Source organism: Terrapene carolina, unplaced genomic scaffold, assembly GCF_002925995.2.
Source record: "Terrapene carolina triunguis isolate 2854851 unplaced genomic scaffold, T_m_triunguis-2.0 Scaffold69, whole genome shotgun sequence".
Taxonomy (NCBI): Eukaryota; Metazoa; Chordata; order Testudines; family Emydidae; genus Terrapene; species Terrapene triunguis.
The window spans coordinates 62,297,862-62,322,973 of record NW_020664420.1 but is presented as its reverse complement, the minus strand read 5'-3'; the positions used below and the strand labels follow the sequence as shown (position 1 = coordinate 62,322,973).

Genomic DNA, 25,112 nt, shown 5'->3' with positions numbered 1-25,112 from the left:
AAGGATTGAGCTCATAACCCTGGGTTTAGCAGGCCAATGCTCAAACCACTGAGCTATCCCTCCCCCCTGTTCTGTAGAAACTACAGAACCCAAGCCACCAAAAAAGAAAATCAACCTTCTACTGGTGGCATCTGACTCAGGTGATGAAAGTGAACATGCGTCCGTCTGCACTGCTTTGGATCGTTATCGAGCAAAACCTGTCATCAGCATGGACGCATGTCCTTTGGAATGGTGGTTGAAGATGAAGGGACATATGAATCTTTAGCACATCTGGCATGTAATTATCTTGCAACGGTGGCTACAACAGTGCCATGCAAACACCTGTTCTCACTTTCAGGTGACATTGTAAACAAGAAGCAGACAGCATTATCTCCTGCAAATGTAAACAAACTTGTTTGTCTGAGTGCCTGGCTGAACAAGAAGTAGGACTGAGTGGACTTGTAGGCTCTAAAATTTGACATTGTTTTATTTTTGAATGTAGGTTTTTTTGTACATAATTCTACATTTGTAAGTTCAACTTTCATGATAAAGAGATTGCATTACAGTACTTGTATGAAGTGAATTGAAAAATACTATTTCTTTTGTTTTTTACAGCACAAATATTTGTAATAAAAAATAAATATAAAGTAAGCACTGTACACTTTGTATTCTGTGTTGTAATTGAAATCAATATATTTGAAAATGTAGAAAACATCAAAAAATATTTAAATAAATGGTATTAAATTATTGTTTAACAATGCGATTAATTGCAATTAATTTTTTTAATTGGTTGGCAGCCCTAATTTATTACAATATTAAACCTGGTAATGTAGAAATAATAAATATATACAGTTAGTTCTTTTAATAGTTTTAGCATCGTCTCACCTTATCCCAGAAATGTCCCCTCCTGTCTCCCAGATCCAAATTTCCTAAATCAAAACCAAAACCCACCATATTCCAAAAGTGAGAGAATCTCATTTAGCTAGCCCCAGTCTTTCTGGACAGATTTCTGCTGATGTTGCACGTCTGACCAATCAGTAATTCAGATCTTCCGCACTAGGTATGAGACAGCGTGAAAATAAAAGGCCTTTAAATAGCAATGAGCATCTACCATGCCAACACCACAACAGTGAAGCAGCAATTTGAGCCACCTCCCTAATATTGTGTTTAAGTATTAGTGTAGACCTTAAATGATGCAACAACACTCCAGAACATAATGGGGTTATTTGGATTCAGAACGTTAGATTGGGTCCATCTCTACTTTTAAAAACATTTTTAAATAAAAGGAATAAAAAGCAGCCTTGTTCACAGAGAATAATGGAGCACCTTATGGTTCATAATTTACACATTAAGGGCAACATTTTCTTCAGATATGCAGTGGCAGAGCTTGACTGAGAGATCCATGCTTGAAGGGAGCACAAGATCTTAGAACTGAAATCTGTCATGTGGATCAGAGAACAGATTTTTGCCACGAATACAGATGTCTAAGAAAACTCATAGGTTTATTAACATACATAAACATAGTTTAGGAAGCATGTTTATAACAATTACCAAATGTTCAATATTGTTTACAAAATAATTGATTAAATGTATGTAAGAAGAAATTGAATTTTTTTCTAGTTGTAACTGAGGCTTTGGTTGAAGGCAACTTGAATTGTTTCTAATCAATAAAACTGCCACCTCTTTTAGACAAGGCTAACTGAATGCATGAATACCACTGTGCATAGCTGACAAAGACCGAACACTTTTGTGAAAAGACTCTGTAAATTCCTTCCCACAGAAATCAACTAAAGGGTCGGTTGTCCTGGGCTACGTATTCCGTCACTTAAACCTCGTGGAGATAGATTACTTTGGACTGCGTTACTGTGACAGAAGTCATCAGACGGTGAGTAAAAGACACAACAGATTGGATTTCCCAGTTGTAAATTTTACCCTGTTGGTGACCTTTCTCAGTGGTGCGCTTGGCTGTCATACCTTCAATATCTCATGAAAGAATAAGATTTCCAGTAGCAGTTTCTTTAATTTGCCTACTGAGAGGATCTATTTTTGTGTTTCTGTAGAAAGGGCCTTTTTTTATTCTCACTGAAGTTAGCGGAATTTTAGCTATTGACTTAAATGGGAGCAGAAATGTGACAACAGAAAATAAAATAAAAAAAGGTGTTGCAAATGACCAGTAGTAAAATGCTGTATATAAAAAGTAATATTTTAATTCTTCCTGTTAAACTAAACAAACAAGTGCTTAGTCCATGATATTTCCCTGAATAGGAATTCTGTTTGGAAGTGAACCTGTTGCGACTAATTCCTGGACTGGCTAGAGTTGGGGGAAATGTTGGGGGGGGGTGGGAGCAATAGAAGCAGCGTTTGCAGGCATGGCACAAATTGTCTAATTCAGGGCCACTTCCTGGATCACTGTTTTAGAGTGATGTTACTTATTTGGAGGAGGCTTTTGGCTGCCAGGATATATTGAATTGTAGCTGGTTATACCCTGAGAAGAAAGGTGTGTGATAATGACTTTTGGACTCCACATGAACTGGCTCTGTTTTGAGGTGGTTGGGGGGTGGTCTTTTTGATAGGTGTTCTACATACACACAGTAGAGACAGCCCTTCCCCCAAAGAGCTTACAATCTGAATAGATCAGTCAAGAGAAAGGCTTTGTATTATCTTCATTTTACAAAGAGATTAAGGCCTGGTCTACATTTAAAAGTTTTGCCAGAATAATTGCATTGATGAGGAGTGTGAAAAAATCATACCCCTAAATGACATAGTCATGCCAGCCAAAGCCCTGGTGTAGATGCAGTTATACTGGCAAAAAAAAATCATTTTGACAGAATAGCTTATTTCGTTTAGGGAACTGGTATAAATTATACCAGCAATAGTAAATTTTTGCTGAGCGGCATTGCTGGTAGAAGGGAGTTGTTCTAGTGTAGATGAGGCATAAGTGGCTTGTCCTAAATGACAGAGAAAGTCTGTAACAGGGCCAGGAATTGAACCCAAGTGTCATGAGTCCTAGTCGAGCGCCTTAATAACAAGACCAGCCTTTCTCTCTAGTTAATGACTATCTAGTTAATTTAGAATTTTAAAAATGCAGGTAACCTCAACTGTTTCAGGGACAGGGGAAATCTCTGTTAAATGAACAATTGCAGAACCCCATCAGCTCTCCTCAGAACAATCAGGGCAGATTTTTCTCTCTCACACTAGTGTATAAATGAGGAGTAACTTCAGTGAGCTCATTACGGTTACACCTGTATAAAACCTGTGTAGGTGAGAAGGAAAATCAGGCTCTCATGTCTTTGCTAGTTTGTGATTCATAGTGAAATGCTGTTCAGTGAATGGCCAATATAAAGGAAAAACTCCATGAAGTAAATGAGACCTTGCATAAAACAGTAAATGAAAAAATTATAATTTTTCACAGACCTGTTAAAGGTATAACACTAGGGACTGGCATGCGAGTGGTGGGGGTGATTGTCATGCAAGAGACCTAGATTTGAGTCTTCTAGTGTCTCATTTTTAGAGCCCCAGATGTCAAATAGATCTATTTGCTAATTTATTTGAAAACTTTACTTAATGGGATGGAAAGACTCCAAAATAAATATCTGATAGAAAAATGTGTGCCTCATGTTAACACATTACTATTGGAAAGGAATATTCTAACTTCTGATCTGATGGAGTTTTAGAGTATTCTCTAATTAACAGTTTAATGAACAAAACAGTTCAGATGAAATAAGATCCTCCACACACACACTTTAAAACACGCAACAAAATCACTTTTTCTTAAAACTTGAAACATACCTTTTTACTGAGGTTTGAAAAGGTATGTTTAACTATTTCCTCCCATTATTTTTTATTTTTACATATATAAAAATAAACAAACAAACAAAAACACCACGCCATCACCAACTCTGTTAAAATAATATTATTTAATTTGCAAAGTCAAGCACTTGAAAATTAGGAAATGCCACCTTTATGGTTACCCATGCAACCTTTAAACTGTCATCTTGTGTATCCATCCTATGAACTGAGTAAGACAGACATCCAGTGGAAAAAGTAGCATGCTGTCATGTAACTGAAGACTGTATCATAATGCAAACACACAAGAGGGTTGAACTAAGGATGCACAGACAACTGTAAATCTGGCATTTCCTAAATTTGGAGTGCTTGATTCTTTCCTGCAATGAAGGGTCATAGGTCATCAGGAGGGGACCACTGGAGCAGCATGATGGCGAAAGCCATTCTTGGAGCATTTATGGGAATCCACCAGGTTTTAGAAGCTTTAGGGGCTAGCAGCTCAAGCCCGATGAGTCATGGTATACTGAATTAACCATAACTGAGGGAAAGTCTACACTACAGTGCTACATCGGCGCAGCTGCACCACGTCTGGTGAAGACGCACTATGCAGATGGGAGAGCGCTCTTCTGTCAGCATAATTACTCCACCTCCATGAGAGGCGGAAACTATGTTGGCAACAGAGTGTCTCCCACCAACATAGCGTTGGTGTGGACAGCGCTTAAATCGATGTAACTTGCATTGCTCTAGGGGGTGTATTTTTCACACCGCTGAGTGACATAAGTTATATCAACTTAAGCAGTAGTGTAGACCAGCCTTGAAAAAGAAGGCTGTGCTGGTTAAAGAACTAGCCTGGCTTAGAAGGGAAGTGAAAGCAGCTTTAAAAAATAACAACTCAATATAACACAAATGGAGAAAAGGGAAGTTGATAGCAATGAATATAAAATAGAAGCTAGGAATTGTAGAACATTGATAAGGGAAGCAAAAGGACACTAGGTGAAATCTGTGTCCAGCAGAGTTACAGATAATGTTTTTTTAAATCTACCAGGAACAAAAGGAATACTGGCAGTGGTATTGGTCCATTGCCAAGTGGAAATGGTAGAAGCATCAATAATAATGCAGGAAAAGCAGAATTGCTCAGTAAATATTGCTGTTTTGTACTTGGGAAAAAGGCAGATGTTTTATTTATATCATATGTTGATGATGAAATGCTCTCCATTGCAACAATAACTAAGGAAGATGTTAAACAGTAGCTGCTAAAGTTAGACATTTTAAAATCAGCAGGTCCAGATAACTTGCATTCAAGAGCTTTAAAAGAGCAAGGATCTTTCTGGACCATTAATGTTAATGTTTAATAAGTCTTGTACTACTGGGGAAGTTCCTAGGATTGTCAACCCTCCAGGATTGTCCAGGAGTCTCCAGGAATTAAACATTAATCTTTAATTAAAGATTATGTCATGTGATGAAACCTTCAGGAATACATCCAACCAAAATTGGCAACCCTAGAAGTTCCAGAGGGCTAGAAGTTGCTAATATTTGCCAATACATAATAAGGGTAAACTGGATGATCCAGGTAATTATAGGCCTGTTAGCCTGACATCAATTCTGGGCAAAGTAAGGCTGATATGGGTCTTGATTAATAAAAATATTAAAGGAGAGTAATATAATTAGTGCCAATCAACACGGGTTTATGGATAATAGATCTTGTCAAACTACTTAATATCCTGTTGGATTGATAGAAGGAATAGTGTCTAATAGACTTCTGTAAGACATTTAACATGGTACCACATGACATTTTGATTAAGAAACTAAAATGATACATGATCAGAAGGGCACATATTAAACGGTTTAAAAATTGGCTAACTGATAGGTCTCAAAATGTATTTGTAAATGGAGACTCCTCAGCAAGCAGATGTGTTTCTAGTGTCGCCCTGCAGGAATTGGCTCTTGGCTCTATGCCATTTAATATTTTTTTCAAGGACCTGGAAGATGATATAAAATCATTACTGATAAAGTTTGCAGATGACACAAAAATTAGGAGAATGGTTAAATGTATTAGAGAAGCATTCTCTTCATTAGAATGATCTGGGAATGCTTGATAAACTGGGTGCAAGCTAACAATGTGAATTGCATACAGCCAAATATAAAGTCATACATTTAGGAACAAAGAATGTAGGCGTATTTACTGGATGGGGAACTCTTATCCTGGGAAGCAGTGACTCTGAAAAGTATTTTTGAGGGGTGTATCATGGTGGATAATCTGATGAACATGAGTTCCTGGAGTCACACTGTGGCCAGAAGGGCTAAAGCAATCCTTGAATGTTTATACAGGGGAATATTGAGTAAGAGGAGGGAGGTTTTACTACCTCTGTATTTGGCACTGGTGCCACTGCTCCTGGAACGCTGTAGCGAGTTCTGGTGTCCACACTTCAAGTGTGAAACTCCGAGAGCTCAATCTATGTAGTTTATCAAAGAGAAAGTTAAAAAACGATTTGATCACAGTCTATAAATAACTACATGGGGAACAGAAATTCAATAATAAAGGGCTCTTCAATCCAGCAAACTAAGGTATAACTTGAGCCAATTGCTGAAAGTTGAAGCTAGACAAATTTATACTAGAAGTAAAGTGCAGTTTTTATCAATGAGTGTAATTAACCATTGGAACAATTTACGAAGGATTGTGCTGGAGTCTCCATCACTGGACATTTTAAAATAAGATTGGATTATGTTTCTAAAAGATATGCTCTAGTTCAATCACAGCTATGGGACATGAAGCAGGATTTAATTCAGGAAAACCTGGGGCTTGTGTTATGCAGCAAGTTAGACGAGATGATCGGAATGGTCCCTTCTGGCTTTAAAAGCTCTGAATCTCTGAATTAGAACAAAAATTTGTGTGCTATAGCATTGCAGTGACCCCATGTGAGACAAAGATTACAATTTCATAGTAATCTGAGCTTCACGACTAGAGCACCAGATGCTTTGTGGACTGGCAGGGGACAAGTCTATCGATTCCAGTCACTTCATTGATTGACACTGCAGCAAATGAAAAAATTTCAACCTAGTTAATGTTTTGTTTCAAACAGGTTCTGAGCTTTTGACCAAGATTTGACCCTACACAGAAACCTGGCATGAAGCTTTAAAAAAATACTTTTTACATTCATTTAAAGAAAGATAGTTAGGAAATAATATGCATTGCACAGATGGAATTTACTGCACACTCCCCATGTTGCTTTGCATGTGTTTAACCTGGAATAGCTTTAAATATACATAATGGAGCCACATTTTAAAATCCAAGTTAAGAATCAGTAGCATGTGCGCCAACCCTCCAGTGGTTCAAAAGAAGGTGTCGGGGTTTGTTTTTTTAAAACTGAGAATATTAGCAGTCCTGTATTTAGGCTTGAGCTGCACTTAAAAGTTAGGTTGACATAGCTACGTGGGCCCCTGTGAAAAATCCACACCGCTGAGTGACGCAGCTTCCGTTGACGAATGCTTCCGTCGACCTACCTGTGGGGAGGTGGTGTTTCCACAGGTCTTTGCCAGCATAGCTACAGCACAATGTCTTTGCCAGCATAGCTACAGCACAATAGCTATGCCAGTATAGTTCCTGTTGTGTAGAATAGCCTTAGACTTGATGGCCAGTAGGACCTTTGTAACCAACTATGAATGGGTTTTGGTGTTTGGTGACTGAAGCCTAAATGATTTGACATATTGTTTATAACTACATATGGATTCAGATGAAATCTGGATCTGAATACACCCAGACATTATGGCTCCTCCTTTAAGTGTTTAAATATATGGAGGTATACCTATCTCATAGAACTGGAAGGGACCCCGAAAGGTCATCGAGTCCAGCCCCTTGCCTTCACTAGCAGGACTGATTTTGCCCAGATCCCTAAGTGGCCCCCTCAAGGATTGAACTCACAACCCTGGGTTTGTGCAGGCCGATGCTCAAACCACTGAGCTATCCCTCCCCCCTATCCCTGTTCATAATTGAAAGCCCAGATCAGAATTTAAATTTTATGGTAATTATCTCTGTACCCAATACCCAGCAGCATTCAGTGGGAGTCTGTCCATTTTATTTAGTTGCTTTATCTTTTTTGAAAATCTGGCCCATTGTGGTGCAAATTCCTCCATCATTTACACCAAAGTGACTCCTGCATATATTTTTTTAAATTTTACTGTTCCTGAGTCCAATCCTGAAAATTCTTACTCATCATAGTATTCCCACTGGTGTCAGTGAGGAGACTTGGATGAGTAACAGTACTTAGGTCAGGATCAGGCCCTCTCTATGCCTCTGATTTAACCCTGACCCTACTCTCAGATCCTTACATTGACACCCTAACTCCATGAAAGCAAAACATTTCGCAGGATGTAGAGTTGTTGTGGATGTCTGTGAGATGGAGACTGGGGGGGTCATTGGGTTTGGGTCACTGGCTGCCCTGCTCCCAACAGACCCAGATTGAGCCTGGCCAGGCCAAGTCCAGAAAGAGGGAGGGCACAGACAGGGGTGGGGCTACCACAGGAAGGTAGAGCCAAACTCTTCCACCACAGGGAGCCACTGTGTGACACAGCCACCATGCTGCTGGTGCTGAACCTGCACCCAAGGGAGAGTCAGGGACAGTGGGGCAGAGAGGGGCAGTTTGGATGTCTGGGATGGGAAAGGGGTGTCGGGGTGGGCGCTCTGCCTGGGGAGAGGGCAGATGGGGGATGTGGCGGTGGATTCTCTGCCTGGGGAGCAGGGTGAGTCAGGGGCAACGAGGTGAGGTCAGGGTATCAGGAATAGGAAGGGGAGTCAGGGTGGATGCTCTGCATGGGGAGTGAGGGGAGCTACTGGGAGAAGGGCAGTTGGCTCCAGGCTGGGAAGGGAGGTCCGAGCAGTTCGTGTCTCTCTTGCCAGGGGTAGCTGCTCCTGGCTCTGGCTTGATCACCCTGCTTCCTATCTGCTCCCAGCCTGATCTCAGGTGCCATGGTGGCTGTTCCAGCCTCTCCAGGTCCTGCTCTCACCTCTACCCCCAGAAGCTGCGGAGCCCGAATCACCAGTATGGCCATCACAGCACCTGCCCCAGAGGTAGAGGAAGTTGTGACTGGCACGGTTGGTGATATGCACGGTATATGGAAGATTGCTGCAAGGCCGTATGTGTACGCGGTTTCCAGAAATTGTTGGTGAGAAGTAAAGGGCCAAAACATGTTTCTCCGCTCAGTGCCTTTGAATAAGATGGAAGTGAGGTAGCCATAAAAGTATTAAGGGGCCCCATCCCCCGAAGCATCTCTGTAATTCCAGCACTGCCAGTGACCCATTCCCCTCTGGGATCACTACCTGGTGCAGGATCTCCTCCAACTCTTGGGGTGGTAGAATAGAGCAAATGAGCCAGGCCTGGGCTAGGCTCTTGCACCTCTCTTGACCCATCACAAGGACCCAGCAGCCCATCACGCCCTCAAGGATAACAGCCTTTGCATGCTACTAATGAATATGGTTTTATAGCACAAGTGATAGCAATCTATTCTGCAATGTTGAAGGTTCCTGTTGTTGGCCCATAACTGGGGAGTTGTTATACCAAATGTAACCAAATTTGTTTATGCCCTTTTCCTTAAAAACAAAACAAACAAAAACCAATGCCACACCATCTAGGAAATGATATATAAACCTCCCTACATTAAAAGAACATAATTTAAATTGCAAAATCAAGCAATCAAAAGTTAGAAAATGCTCGATTTGTGGTTGCCTAGCAACCTTAATTCAACCCCCTTGTGCATATACATTATGATACAAGATAATTACAAGTTCACATACTGTTTTTTTCCACAGGTCCCCTGCCTCATTCAATTCACAGGATGGATGCCCAAGGGGGCAGAATTAAGATTGCAAAGGCAACTATAAATCTGGCATTTCCTTATGCTTGACTTTGCAACCTAAATGATATTCTTTTTACGTATCTCTTTGTATACAATTGGTACCTATATGCTTATAAAGCTAAAAAGTAGTGAGGACTGTAAAACCTTAAATAATCAAATATAGAGCAGGGATATGCTAGTTCTCAATAAACACATCAGAAAGGTAGAGCTATTTAAGATAAAGGACAATGTTAGCATAAGAACAAATGGGGATAAAGTGGCCTTGAATAAATGTAGGCTGGAAATTAGAAGAAGGTTTCTAATCATCAGAGCAATGAGGTTCTGGAACAAAGTTCCAGGAAAAGTAGTGGGAGCAAACAACCTAACTAGTTTTCAGATGGAGTTTGATAAATTTGTCAATGGGATTATATGATGGGATTGCCTGTGATAGCAGGGGACTGGACACAATGGCCCAGGAAGTCATTTCTAGTCCTATGCCCCTATCTAATCTGGAAACCAGACTCAGATTATAGAGGAATATAGGGCTTGCTGAAATGAGAGAAGTCATATAGTTGTTCTGTGACTGGATTTTGAATTCTACTGAAACTGTAGTTTCAATTGTCTCTTGCAGCGTAGCATAGAGCTATCCATGATGAACAAACCAGTTGGGCAATATGTGTTTTGTGTTATGGTGCAGAGTACTAATCTCAGTAGGAGAAGAGTTCTGAAGTCAGAATGTGGATTGTATTCCATTTTGTACAGTCTTTATTGCTTAGTTTTTGTGTCTGATTGACTTGCAGTCTATTTGTTATTTTATAAGTGGTCCTGCTAACTGGGATTGGTGCTTCTTTATAATGCAAGTTGACAAGAGCTCCAATAGGATGTTTGAACAAATTTATCAAGTGATTTGTTTGTTTTTCTTCCCTCTCACTGTAAACTTAAGAAGGTTTCTATTTTTGGAGGGTTATTGAGGGATAGCCACTGCAAGATTTCTTATTTTGTTTCGGAAGTTTTGTCATAGTGTCAGATGTGTTATCCGTATTCTCCTGAAGCTATCAGTTTTAATTGAATAGGGTTGATATGGGCTTGGTTCTGTAGTCTGCACCAGCTGGGGTGTAAATTTGAATGCACACCAGTGTTTTGTGCAATAACTGGCCCACGTGGACGCTGCTGGCATGCACTAAAAGTTCCCTAGTGTTTGTTACTGTAATCCTATTTCAAACAGTACTACATGAACATGCACATGGGCCAGTAAGTGCGACACGCTGGTGTTCATTAGAGTTTCCATCCCAGCTGGTGTCAGGGCCGGCTCCAGGCACCAGCCCACCAAGCTGGTGCTTGGGGCGGCACCTGGAGGGGGGCGGCGCGGCGCTCCGGCCCCCGGGGAGAGCGGGGCCACGGCCGGGCTCGCCGCCCTCCCCCCTGCGCTCTGGCCGCCCTCCCCCCCGGCGCCCTCCCCCCGGCCGCCGGGGGCGGGCGAGGGCGGGCAAAAAAGCCAGAGCCGGCCCTGGCTGGTGTGGACTAAAGCACCGGGTAGACAAGCCCTGTGGGCTCTAGGAGTCAAGCTCAGGACTGCCAGCTTTAGCTGAGATTCCTAGTTAGCATCTAATAAAGTACAGTTGATTGAATAGACGCAGTGGCTCTTGTAAATCTGAATGTAACGCAGTATTCAACAGCTATTGCTGAATGTGAAAGTGACCATGTCATTCCTCTACTATGACTCCTTCCTTGCGGAAGATGTGTAGGAACACACTTGTCAAGACAATGTTTTTCTCTACTTTGGGTTATAGTTTTTCATTTACAGATTGCAGACTGCAATACTTCAGATTTTTATAGTAATACATATAACCACCACCAACAAATTACTCAGGCTTCTGTGTTTTACCAATATAGAAGAAAAAGTCAATTTCCTTTGGATTAGGCCTTAAATTCATTGTGCCTAATAGTTAACATAATTGTTTGTAATTCGCTCGTACTGAATTTGGGGGAAAATAGTAATATATAAATGTATAATTTGAAGTTAATCTTTAATAGCTTGCCATGGTAAATGACTAATTTCCATATCTATTCTCACAGTACTGGCTGGATCCTGCAAAGACCCTTGCAGAACATAAGGAATTGATAAACAGTATGTATTTCACTTGAACTTCATAAACAGTTACTTGAAGATGAAGAGACAGAGGACACCATATGTGCAGAGTAGTGGGCCTTGATTTTTGAGGCATGACAGATTCATAGTTTCCTGAGCTGTATCAATTTTGCAGTTAATAGCCATATCAAAATTACATACATTGATTGAGTATAATTCCTTTCTCTTACTTAAGGATGTTTCTGTGATTAACCTTTGGTTAGAATAATAGAAGCACTGGTATATGGTATAGTTCTTACTTGTATAATTTAGAATTGTACTGCCTTTGATTTCTCTGCCTTGCTAAGTAACGTGAATGACTTTTTTTCCTTCTACAAGTGGAAAAAATATTTCCTCTTAGGTCCACATTCAAAAATTTGCCCAGGTTTTTTTATGAATTATGTATTGGTGTCACTCTTTAGATATCAAAGACAAATATCCCATAATTTAAAATATTATTTAATAAGGTTAATAATATTTAATAGAAAATTGGAAACATTTTGTAAAAATATTAATAATTAATAATTAATATAGTAAAATCCCAAATAATACAGCCAGATTTTTAAAAGATTTTTAAAAGTGCTTGGCACCAAGCATCTCCCACTGAGTTATGGATGCTGGCTACTTTTGGAAATCTGGCAGGATTTCAAATTACAATTACATGCATATTTTAAAACAAAATATTGGAGCAGCAATTTTGTTTATCTACCACGGTCTGCATTCAGGATTTGCTTGCAACAGATAATACCATCATAACTACCTAGCACAGAATTCCCTGCAGAGTTTTAAATTGTCATCTGCGAGACAGGAAAGTCTTGTAGCTGCTGCAGGGAAAATACAACAGACATCTGAACTCTGGGCTTGGCAGGAGAAGCTGCTTTTCAATTTGTTTTGTACAAAAATGTAAATACACTTACATTTCATGGGCCCTGTGAGGTCAGTGGGACTATATACATGGTAGTAAATTCAATTCCTGGTGGCAGGTATTTGCAGGATTAAGCACGACTCTGCAGGTTGTTACTACCATGTGTATCTTTAATATCACACATAGTCCTACTGCAGTCACTTGGATCAACGGCACATTGGCTGAAGTTGGTGGAAGTATGCATGGGAATAAATATGATCATAACAGGAATTGTAGGATTGAGTTACTGGATTTTATTGGAGAGCTAAAACTTTTAAAAAAGTAAATTACAAAATTCAAAATATTTTACTAGGTAAATAACACATAATTATACTTTCAGTTATTAATTATCATGGGGAATGTTTCACATTGGACACAGTGTTGTACTCACAAATAAATATAAGAAACAATAACCAAAAAAACCAAAAACATCCTGTTCCAACAAAGTTTTTATACTCTGTAAAGGGAAAAGAGACTCCATGAGGAGTCCATTAGGGACTTCACTCTGTGGTGATGGGGGGGGGGGAGGGAGCGGCGGCGGGCTGTGTAAACCCCTTGGATAGATAGGCAGCTTAGTAGCTCTTCTATAATGAAAGATTTTATTTTATAAATATGTACTACAAAAGTTAATTGTTCTCTCTTTCCCGTAGCTGGGCCACCATATACTCTATATTTTGGTGTTAAATTCTATGCAGAAGATCCATGCAAACTTAAGGAAGAAATAACCAGGTATAGTATTGCATATAGTTTCAATATTGGTGATAGGCATATGATGTGGTGATCTGAAATCATAATTAATAAAATTAAGATTGTAATCACATATATGCAGGTGCACACTGCTGCTGTCTTTTTTGTTTGTTTTTGCTTACACACCTGTGTCTGTAAGAAAACTGAGACGAAGCTTGCATTGTTCAGTAAAAACCTGTTTGGAAGATCAGATTGAACCTGTGCTATATGATACATGGGCAGGTGTCAGGGTTTTGTATGGATTGTTGGGAATTTTTCTTTTTTAAGCATGTATTGTCACATTTGGATTTATACATGTCCTGTGATGGATATGCTTCTAGAGAGAGGTTTTAGATTACCTCCTCCCAGTTTGTATATACAAATACGGCTGTAGGGAATACCTGCTTTCCTTTTAATTGGCCATGGTTTAAATTCCAGAACTATTTTTAAAGAAGTGTTTCTCTTAGTCTCTTGAAAAATATGCAAAAGATGTGGAAAAGCAAAATAACATTTATGATTCATTTAAATAACAGTTCGCCCCCTAACAATATAGAAGTACACTTGCATAAACACACACACACACAAGCTTATCTATTGTGTTTTATGTATAAAAGATATCTGGCAGTTCATTTCAGATTCACAAAGAAATTTTATATTCAAGTGACATATTGATGTAGCGTGCTGACTGGCAGTAATAAATACGTGGAAATGTTCCTCTCTTGCTGTCCACATTTATGCTCAAGTGAAACATGACAAGCCAAACTTTATTACAATACACACACAAATTTTCATTTCCTAACCCAAGGTGGTTAATGGTGAAAAATAAGCAAAAATATTTTTCCTGTACTACTAAGATAAGAACGTTTTTTACCATATTGGCATTAGTTTTTCCTCATAGTGACAAAACCTTCCAGTTTGACAAGATTTATATTGAACTAGGAAAAACTAATACTACTATGACTCTGTACAGTGAAAAAGCACGCATTAGTTGCAGTGTAATGCCCCATCTGCCCCGAAAGTTTGATATAGTTTTCCTGTACTTTTCCAGAACCACTTTCAACCCTGCTCACAGGGGAAAAAAGATGGCCCTGGGAAGAGAACTCCGGCAACAGAACCTGCTGTGATTACTACTCTGGAGGCAGGTTGGATTCATATCTGTGAAATGGCAGTTAAGAGCTAAATTTAAAAAAAATGCATTAATTTTGCTTATAACAAGGTCAGTTAATGATTTGCACTGCTTATTAGGTGCATAAATCTATGCCAAAAGCATTTTGGCATGCATGGTGCATTTTTAGTGAGTCTGCGTTTGTGTGTGCAATATGTTTGCTCACACAAAATTTGGGCTTTTTAAAAGTAGGTGGGGAGGGGGCATAGGAAAGTACTAAGCTTATAATTGCAATCTTCAGTAATACATATCTAAGAATCTGCATGATCAAATGCCATCAAACTATTCGAGCCTTTATCTCTTTGGGCTCTTACCATAAACCCTGTAGGAAATAGACACATTTTCAGAAAGAATACTTATGCTAGAATCACCGCCTTCTACATAGAATGGATTAAAGCAATTTTCTTTTCTTTATTGTGATAATTTTCAAACTTAGCTTTGTGATTCCAGTGTTTTGCCACTGTTATCTATGTTTATTTGTGGAATATGGGTCACTGACTTTTCTTTTTTTATGTAAAGTTGTATGGAGCCTACTGTATCTGATGTTAATACTTCTGTCACATTATGTGATTTCTATTTTTGAATAGTAAAAATCTATCTCTTTACACCAGAAATTGATGTGTTCTGTAGGCAAAAATAAATGCTGACTGGTTATCAATATCTCCTGGGTGTGTTTGCCCAAGCAATGTTTAGACACCATTATCTATGCAATTTGGCAGAGCATATGGCGAGCACTCGAGGTACAAGTTTGGACTAGAGGCCTGATCCTAAAAGAAGCTAAGTATCGCCATTGTTCACTGACTTCAATAGGAGTTAGGAGCATCATCACCTCACAGGAGGCAGAACTGATGCTTCTGACTGCAAATTGTGGGGGTTTTGTTTTGTTTTGTTTTTTTAAAAGCTATTTCTTCCTCAAATCCACAGTGAAAATACACACATAAGGACACTTAAGATAAGGCCTCCAGTTTTGCATTTTGTGCTCAAATCAGCATTTTTGTGCCTGAAATGGTGGTTTAGATGTATATACACTGATTTGACAGCCTTTGATTTGAATGTTTATGCCCATTTTGTATTAGTTTATTATCTAAATAATTATTCAAAATGTATTATTTTCCCATCCACATTAGCTTTACATCTTAGCAAAAGATTATTTTTTTGCCCACCTATTTTAGAATATTTAGTTCTAAGTTCCCTTTCATGCAGAATATGATTTCTAGTTTTAAATAACTTTTCTCTGATGATTTGTCCCATATATTGTCAGATCTATTCCCACAGTCTATCACCTTTGTAAATACTGTCCCTGCATTAAATGGTGTCATATGCTTCTGGCAATAACGTGCAGTGCTAAATTGTATGTATTTTGTACTGTATATAGAGCCAAGTAGTTAACATTTTACAGTGAAGGATGGAGGCAAATCAGTGGAGCCAACATGTACCTAAAAATGGGGGGTAATTAGAATTTTTTTAAAAGCAGGTTAAGTTGTTTTTGTCTTACTTTAGATTATGCTAACTGTGAGGATAGATATGTATGAATAAAATGTGAGGTGGTTAAAATGACACTTTTCAGAACTCAGGGGAAACCGTGCATCCCTGCACTTCTGTAATTACTAGGGAAATCCCAAAGAACTGGTGGAAAATATCCATATCCAGGCGAGCTGTAGACAATGGCTGTGCAGCAGGCTACACATAGTAAGGCCATACTCAGTCTTGTACAACTGATGGAAATGCGAGGGGAGGAGATATATATTGGAAATGAACTTCATTTCTAATCTGTCAGCCAAGAGAGATGTTGTGAGTTCCACAACACCCCTAAATTTCTTCTCTGTCACCATAATTCATTCAAAGAAAAGTCTGCCTGTGAGTTAGAATTCTAAGGAGTAATAACGATCGTGCACCCTGTGTTTCCTGATACCATTGTCATGAATCCTTCTCACTATATAAGGCATTTGGTCCTGGGAAGAAGAGAGGCTTAGATAACTGTGCATTTTTCCTCTCCAATAAGAAATAGGGTGCAAATGGCACAGCTGTATATCCTGGAATGCCCATGATGTCTGTGGGGACCATCAGCAAAAGAAGCTCATTTGGGCTGGAAGGATCCCAGATTAAATAGCAGTGAAAGGTCCTTGAACACTGACAATTTTTATTTGAGCTTGACAAAGTAATGCAAAGATTATTTGCCACATAATTTGCAGTCTGGATTGCCAAAAGACAAAAATATTTCAATAATTTACTATGAACACATAGAAAGTACCAAGTATTTACAAGAGTAATAATGATAATGCAATAATAAATACAAAATAAACTTAATAATAATAATGTATAATGCAGTTATTTGGCTCTGTAAAATAAATGAGTTCCTGAATAAGGGAAGTTCAGTATGTAAGTATGACCAATTTGTGCCTGTATAACAAAAAGATCTTTTAAAAACTGTTTTTGTAAGAAATCACTGATATTCTTTCAGTATGATGTGATACGGTATGACATATATCCATTTGGTATAAACAGCATTTAAAAATATTTCCTTTAAATGTACTAGAGTATCTGAAAAACTGAACTAGATAACTTGTTTTCTTACCTACTATTACTCTGATCCTCTCTTTTGTTCATATTGTTTTATCAGGAATTCAGTGTTCATGTGCTAAAGAGGGGGTATCAAATACTCTCATTTAATTTATACCAGCCTGTGTGAGCTGTTTACCATACATGTTTTTGATGTGTGCAGTTGTGATTAAGGAAGTTGTATGCAATACATTTTGTGAATATGGGGCAATATCAGAGCTTAAAGGGACACAGTCAGCTTAAAATGTTGTCAGTTAAAAAATATTCTTAGAAGTCACTTCAGTTACTACCCTTGCCCCTGACTCCTCTTGCTAAGTTTGGGCTCAGTTGTGGCTTTACCATGAGCCCTGGGTAAGGGGAAGTGCATTGTGCTGCCCCTGGGGCAGATTTGGAAGCAGATTGAGAGTCACAATCTACCCTCCTGGTTTCCTCCAGCTCTGAGGGGGAAGTACTCTGCACTAACAAAGTTACGTAGCCCAACTGGCTGGTGCATTGGGAGGCAGAGCCATGGCCCCACTTCTTCCTGCCCACCTGCAAGTGGAGGAATGGAATATAGTGGCCCTGTGGTGTCTATTTTTCCTCCCACACTTGCTGGCTGTGGTACATCAATGCTTTTTGGGGTGGTCTCTTGAGGGGCCTCAGCTTCTCCTGACTGATCCTCCTATGTTTGCTCTCAGTCAGGTAAATTCTCCAATCGTCACCTTCAATTAAGCCTGTCAGACCTTCACTTTTTGGGCTTGCCATCTCTTTCAGTCTCCTGGCTGTTTTCTTGGAGGCAGCCTAGTGCAAAGCTGTCACCACCTTGCTATCCAAGGCCTTAGTGCCTCCCTTTCCTTCTCTACAGTCCTTCCTTTACAGCAGGCTCTGTTTCCGTTATTGGTTGCAGCTGTGGATGCCTGCCTCCATGACTGGCAACTGCCTGGGGTTGTGATCAAGCTGCTTGCTTGTAAATGGGAGAGACTTTCCTCCCGCCTCTGTCTGTGTTCAGTATGGGGTTTGGAGACCCTGTTACAAGCCCACACAAGCAAGTAAGCAAGTGCCTTATTTCCTGTGTCTCCCTTGTTCTGCTCCACTAGCCAGGGCAAAATTTGTCCCTGTGTGGGTTTACAATCATATTTTCCTGTTTGATTTTAAAAAACGTTTTCTCTTTCCTGCTGCTGTCTGAAAATCCCACACAAACTAGGGGAACCGTCTCTTTCTAGGGAAATTGACTATCACAATGTGCTGTCAAATGCACAAAGGAAACAAATTGGAAAACTAGAGAACTTTTTCCTCCTCCAGTCTTTCAGTGATGATAATCGTGATGTTACTTGAACATTAATAGTAAAAAAATTGTTGTAGAATATGCAAACGTGATTTTTGAGTTGACCATGCCACTTTAAGCTGAGCTACAGACCCTCCCCCCACCATAAACCTGAAGGCAGTAAAATGTTACTGAGTACACCAGAATCCTTAATATTGAACTAACAACTTCATTTTCTCTCTTTGTTTTAGGTATCAATTTTTTTTGCAGGTGAAGCAAGATGTTTTGCAAGGTCGCATGCCCTGTCCCATCAACATTGCAGCTCAGCTGGGAGCATATGCAATTCAGTGTGAGTTCTTCTGACCAACTGATCACTTTTGTTTTGTTAATGTTATGATTTATTCCAAATATTGCCACCAAATGGAGACTTTAATCTAAGTCTTTATATGTTAGTTTAAAAGAAATTAAATTACAGAGACTAACAGGAGAATTATAAATAGGTGACATTTCAGTACAGATTCTATAGAACCAGTTACATGAATTTTAAATGAAGATATTATGGACTCTTTTCTGAAATATCTGGCAGTTACTGATGGTTGAGTTACCGAGACTGTCCACAGAGAGAACTTTTTATCAGTGCTTGATAACATTACAAGTCAGGGTATGTCTATAGCCCAATATTATTTATATCATATTTTCTATTTCATCAAACAATGTGTAGATCTGAAGGGCCGGCAGCAGCCTCCAGACAAATCTGTTGGTCATCCAAAATGATGCAGTCCTGCAAAACCCACATTATGTCAATTCTAACACTTGAAGATAATGAAGGGGAGGGATGTGTTTTGACTTGAAACATGGAGTTTTAATTCTACAGTTCACTTATTGGCATGCACTTGAGAAGCAGATTTCATGAGTGCTAGTATATCCCATGGATTTGATAGAGCAAACATGAACTACTTCACATGAATGGAAAGTTAGTAAGAAGTAAGATTTTGCTCATCTTTGGGCTAAAATCAGATATCCAAATGCAAAATTTGGCAGTCAAGGATATCGTGGATTTATGATATTTTCTTGGGAACTATGCATAGAAAACTCATAATTTACAGTTTTCATCTGTGGCAGGTACTAAGTGAAGATTATCCAGTTTATCATTAATCCAAATATGATTCAGTAGCAGCTACCTAATACAAGCTGAAAATATTCTTTCTTTAATTTCAGTTTTAGAACAACATGTTTGAGAGATCACAACAGAATGAAATAACTTATTGAATGTAAAAGGAGATTAGAGACTTTCATGGCATATGACATGACTCTCAGGAAAGTTAAAGCATGTCACATTCTGAGGTTTTTTTTCACTGACATTTCCCCAACTATGGAAGGAGATATGACCCAACCCAGAAGGCTGTTTGTGATAGGCCTTTCACTTCAATGACAGTTGTGCCTTGACTGTGAAATATTACAATATATATTGGTCAGGTATATTGTTTTGCAGTGGTTGCATCAGCTTCAAACAGATTATGAGAAATAGGAACAAGTATATACTCTATTTCCCGGTCATAGGCATAGTGGCTAAACTGTGGGAATCTGCAGCTTTAGTCAAAGATTGTTTATAGGATATTAATCTCAGTGACCAATATTTCTTTCTTTTAAATGCCACAAGGAAATAGCTAGAAAAGTTCATTTTGGATAGGAGAGCTAGAACAGGTACACAATAGTTACGAAGGGCTAAATTCAGCCCTGGCAGAAATAGGCATATCTTCCATTGACTTCATAAGAAGTTATGCCCTCTTACATCAGGGCTGAATTTGACAAAAAATATGCAAATAGAGACCCTCACATAATGCATATTTTTGTGTGAAACATTGAATTTATAAGACAGAAGCACTAGCACAGGAATCCCATCCATAGGCTTGGCAACAACATAGAGTGCAGTATGCACTATACATTCGGCAAGCCTTACAGCACACAGAGATACACCTACTCTATTGTGCACTATTAAAGTGCACAATGAAGCCCAAAGTTTGGTACTGCCTTTACTCATGTTAAGTAGCACTTACACAAATTATCCCATTAACTTCAGTGGGGTTATTCAGATAAATGTTACCCAATGTAAATTAGAATTGTAGAATTGAGCCCTGATTATGCATTTAATATACAGCTGTTTGCAAGGATATAAAATATGATTGTGGCTCATTAGACAAATAGTTTGTCACTTTTGCTTGTATATGCAAATTCCAGGGCACTCCCAAAACAATTATTTTAAAATGCATAATCATTGATTAAATTTTAAAACAAAGTCCCCATATTTCTTTTAAATACATTATTTTGATTTTTAAAGTGAATTTAGTGTTCAAGAAATGTACTGAAATTAATGGAGACTGAAGTCTTTCGTTTACCTATAGGTACTTCAGCTTTCTTCTCAAAGGACTACCTCTAAGCTTGACAGGATAGTTACATCTCCATTCTAATTCAGTCCTTGACTTCTCTGCTAGGACTCCCAACCAGGATACCAGTCAATGCCCATTTGAATGTTCGTTTTTATTATATGGGCACAAATCTTCTAAGAACTGGACTCAGCACATCAATTCATTTCACATGCGCCACAAAGTAGCGTATTGTAGCAATTATTTCTGACCTAAACTAAATTAACTCCAGTTCTGCAGAGGTGACAAACTTCATACCATATTTCCTAGCCCTTGAACCTTCCCTTTCTCTAAAAATCATGTTACTAATGAAATTGCTCCTCCAGTCTTGCATGAATTGGTCTACCCTGCTTTATTAATAAACTAATATAAAGGCAAAACATTGCCATGCATTTTTCCTCTCCAGTAAAAAAAACATAGTTTTCTTTTACCTATTGAGTGATGAGCTCATAGAGTTACTTGGGAAGAGGTGCAGTGGCACATGCAGATTGGTTAGACAATACATCTTTTGGGTAATGGGAAAATGTTTGAAAGTTGTGACAATTTTTTTTCTTGTGCACCATAGCTGAGCTGGGAGACTATGACCCATATAAGCACACTGCAGGTTATGTGTCAGAATACCGATTTGTTCCAGACCAGAAGGAAGAACTGGAAGATGCAATAGAACGGATACACAAAACTCTGATGTAAGAATTCAGTTTTGTTACTATGCCTGGGAAATCATGTGCTACTGGTGCTAAGTAGAAAGAAAGAAGGAACTGATATATTGTCACATATCTTTATTATGCCAGAATGAAGGTCTGCAGAATCTGCTAGTGACATGAAACATCCTTTTATGCTCGTCAGAAATCTAAAATCGAGATAATACAGGGGGAGTGGCTATATTAAGAACTGTTTAGAAATATAACTAGAATAGATATGGTACTTTAGGTGCCTTTAGTTAAAACATTTCTAAAAATACATATAAATGTGCAGATTATCCACTCTGAATTTTGCAGTGGAGGGGAATGAAAGTATCTTATGGTTAAGGTACTGGACTGGGATCCAAGAAATTTGGATTTAGTTCTCAGCTTTACCATAGACTTCTTGTGTAATTTTGGGCTAGTCACTTAATCTCTCTGTGCCTCAGTTCCCCATCTTCTCTCGATATGTGTACATACAGCACTTAATACTGTGGGCCCCCTTTTCCTTGCTAAATTGTTAGCTGCTGTAATGGAGCCTCGCATATAGCAATCTTCATGGAACATAAAGGAAGGTTTGCAGTAGGGAAGAGTTTGGAGAAGGCACAGGAAGTTAGTCTGTGTACACAAGAGTTGAATGCTAAATAGTTCTCTTAATAAAGAGTTCTCTTTTATATTTATAAGCATGCTGTCCTCTCATGTTATTACCTAATACACAGAACATGAAACAACGCTTATCTTCCCAGTAAGAACTGATCAACAAGTTGCTTTTATGACTGTTGCACTATATCCCCTTCTTCTTAATTTTGTTTGAGGTATTAAAGGGTTATATGAAAAGACTAACATTCTTGTATGTAGGTGTAGATACCCTGATGCTTTTGCTACCTTAAAAATACATGTTTTGATAAATGCCAGGTAGGGCCTTGCAGCTAGTAGTTTCTGCAGATTGGCATTATCAATGTCTTGCTTAATGAGAGGAGATGTTAACTTCCCTCAAATATATAGAGGCATGCCCCTCCCTGAACATTCATCCCTTGACATTGGGGTGCTTGCCAGTCAGCACCTTGACTTGAACCTTCCCCTTTTAGGGGAAGGTATCTATTATTATTTATTTCTATCTATGTATGTAGCCCTCATCACCTTTTTGTCTGAGTGTCTCATAATCACTAATATATCACTAGTATAGTCTTCTTATAACTTCTCAGTGCAGCAGAGAAGTACCATTATTCCTATTTTAAAGATGGGAAACCAAGGCACAGAGAAAGTGACTTGCCCAGTGTCACACAGGAAATCTGTGTCGGAACCAGGAATTGATTCCAAGTCTTCTGAGTCCCTGGTCAGTGCTTAACTGAGGACATTATTTCCTCCCTGTTTGTATTGCAGTAGTGCCTAGAATTCCCAGTCATTGTGCTAGACCCATTGTGCTAGGCTGTGTGCAAAGTAAAAGACAACCCTTGCCTTTAGATAACTTAGTTCTAAAGGCAAAACACACAGGGGTGTGTGAAACAAATGGGGATAAATGAGTGGTGATGGAGGACAGTTATGTTAATAAGAGAATGTTTTTACATATATTTTGCACAATGTGTAGGTTTAATAAGCCAATCCGTAGTTGTAGTATTAGCTTGCACCTGCCTAGCCAATATTAGCCTGCATGGGCTTGTAGCATCAAGGCAAAGGGTGAGACTAAAGGAGGGATCTGAAGGTGGATTAGAGGAAAGATCATGCTCGATCATATAGATTTTTTAAAAAAGAAATTACAAGCTTTTGTGTGGAGATGGAGAGGCAGGTCCAAAGGAGGGAATCAAAGGTGGCAAAATGTTGGCTGTTTTTGTGGATGTGGAATTCAGTGAGGGAGAAATAGAGCTGTTTGGTTAAGAAAGTGGTAGAAAAAAAGAAAAAGAGGGAATTTGCAATTAACACAATTAGTATGGTTGCTGTGGGACTTCCATTAAAGACATTCAGCAGCACAGGAACAAGAGCAGAGGAAACAGATGTTGGAGGTAAGCCATGGGTAAGAGTGGGAAAGGTTAGACGTTCTGATGGGAGAGAAGGGCAAAGGAGTCAAGATTGGAGGAGAGAGTGGAATGGAAGGAATCAGTGGAGGAGAGATAAGGAGGGGGGCTTAAGGGTGGAAAAGAAGTCATAGATATAGATGTATTGGAAATCATGGAAAGATTAGGAAGCAGGGGGATGAGGCCGGGGGCAGGTTGACAGTGCTAAAGACAAGAAGGTGGTTATGAGAGAGGGAATGAAAGTGATCATGGAGAGAACAGTGCTTAGTAAAAACAAGTTCTTCATTGAGTGATGGTCCCTATGTGTATTCCAAATGCGGGTACCCATGCATGCCATGCGCTGGAGCCAGACATTTTCAGTACAAGTGTCCAATGACCTGCATGTACGTCACACATTGCCTTGTGGTCCAGCCTAGGTTATAAGAGGTCATGGAGGGCGACGCTCCTTCCGTTTCCTCTTATTGCCGCATGGTCGGGGTCAGAATCCTCTCTCCACACTCGTAGTTCGCCTACAAGGGCACTTGTCGGGGAACTATGCCCTGCGTCCCTGGGTTCAAGGACTGAGTGTCATGCCCTCACTCAGTCTCAGTGAGCAACGAGTACTTCCACTGCTTGGACTGCTTGAGAAGGTGCATCTCATTGCGGGCTGTGAAATCTGTCTGCAGACCTGTGAGGCTCATCTCCTGCGACTCCAGAAGTTCCTCAAGCAGGAGGCTCTCTGACCATATGTGGAGTCCAATCTGGGACTGGCGGAACCGATGGTGCCTCATCCTTCACCAGTGATGAGTGCCACACCAACCACTCGCGCCCTGATCCATCAGCACCACCGGCACAGGACAATGCCAAGCGAGAGGGTCATAAGTGCTCGCATGGCCCTCACAGCAAGTCCCTGTCATGGACTGCAGCGAAGCACAGCATTTCCTCCCCGAGCTGTGCCAGGTTGCACAAGAAGTCATGTGCAGATCCGATCATGCCACCTCCTAAGCTTACCCATGCAGAGTGTAAAAGCAAAAGGAAGAAAGAAGTATTGGCATCACTAGCCACTGTACCGGCTGTACCAAGGGACAGCCCTCCGCAGCATGCACCCCCGGTGTGACCGGAGTCCCCACGCTCCTAACTGCACATGCCCCCCGTCGAACCACTGCTCCCAATGGTGCACTTAGACCTGCCATATCCACTCTTGCCGCTGCTCTCGGCACTATAGTCCCCCGATGGATGCACCAGTTATCCTGGGCTAGAGTCCACACCTGGCGATTGCAGGACCACTCACACCGACGGCTCCCCTCTACCTGAGATCTCTTCAGACTGCGACAGATAGCAGAGGAACCGCATTCTCTCCAGTGTCCAGGCGCAGCTCAGACTCCCGGGCATGATCACTGCACCAGGCAGGGTGCGCTTTGGCACTGCCACCTTGATACACATATCTTTAGGGTCCGTAGTACCCCAGGACCCAACACCTTGGGCACACTGGCCGCCATGGGACCCATACCACCCTCTGTACCTGTCATCACAGGCCTCAGATTCTTCCATCCGAGTGCCTGTGCTGGAACCATTCAGCTTGGACCCAGAGGCAGACATGGAATGGGAGCCAATCCCACTGGTTCCGCCAGGACTGCCAGCTGCCGCCTCCTCTCCCACCGATGCATTGATTCCCCCAGTCCTCTTGCCTCCTGATGAT

At 40.0% G+C, this 25,112-nt stretch overlaps 1 protein-coding gene across 1 annotated transcript in view; it reads left to right on the top strand.

Annotated features, from left to right (window-relative positions):
* EPB41L4A (erythrocyte membrane protein band 4.1 like 4A) overlaps positions 1-25,112 on the top strand; it is a 196,211-nt gene that overhangs the window by 83,326 nt on the left and 87,773 nt on the right. Inside the window, exons 3-7 of the mRNA XM_024219756.2 lie at positions 1,760-1,864; positions 11,671-11,722; positions 13,277-13,355; positions 18,571-18,668; positions 21,308-21,428. Coding sequence (XP_024075524.1) covers positions 1,760-1,864; positions 11,671-11,722; positions 13,277-13,355; positions 18,571-18,668; positions 21,308-21,428 — 455 coding nt within the window. The remainder of the gene's footprint in view (positions 1-1,759; positions 1,865-11,670; positions 11,723-13,276; positions 13,356-18,570; positions 18,669-21,307; positions 21,429-25,112) is intronic.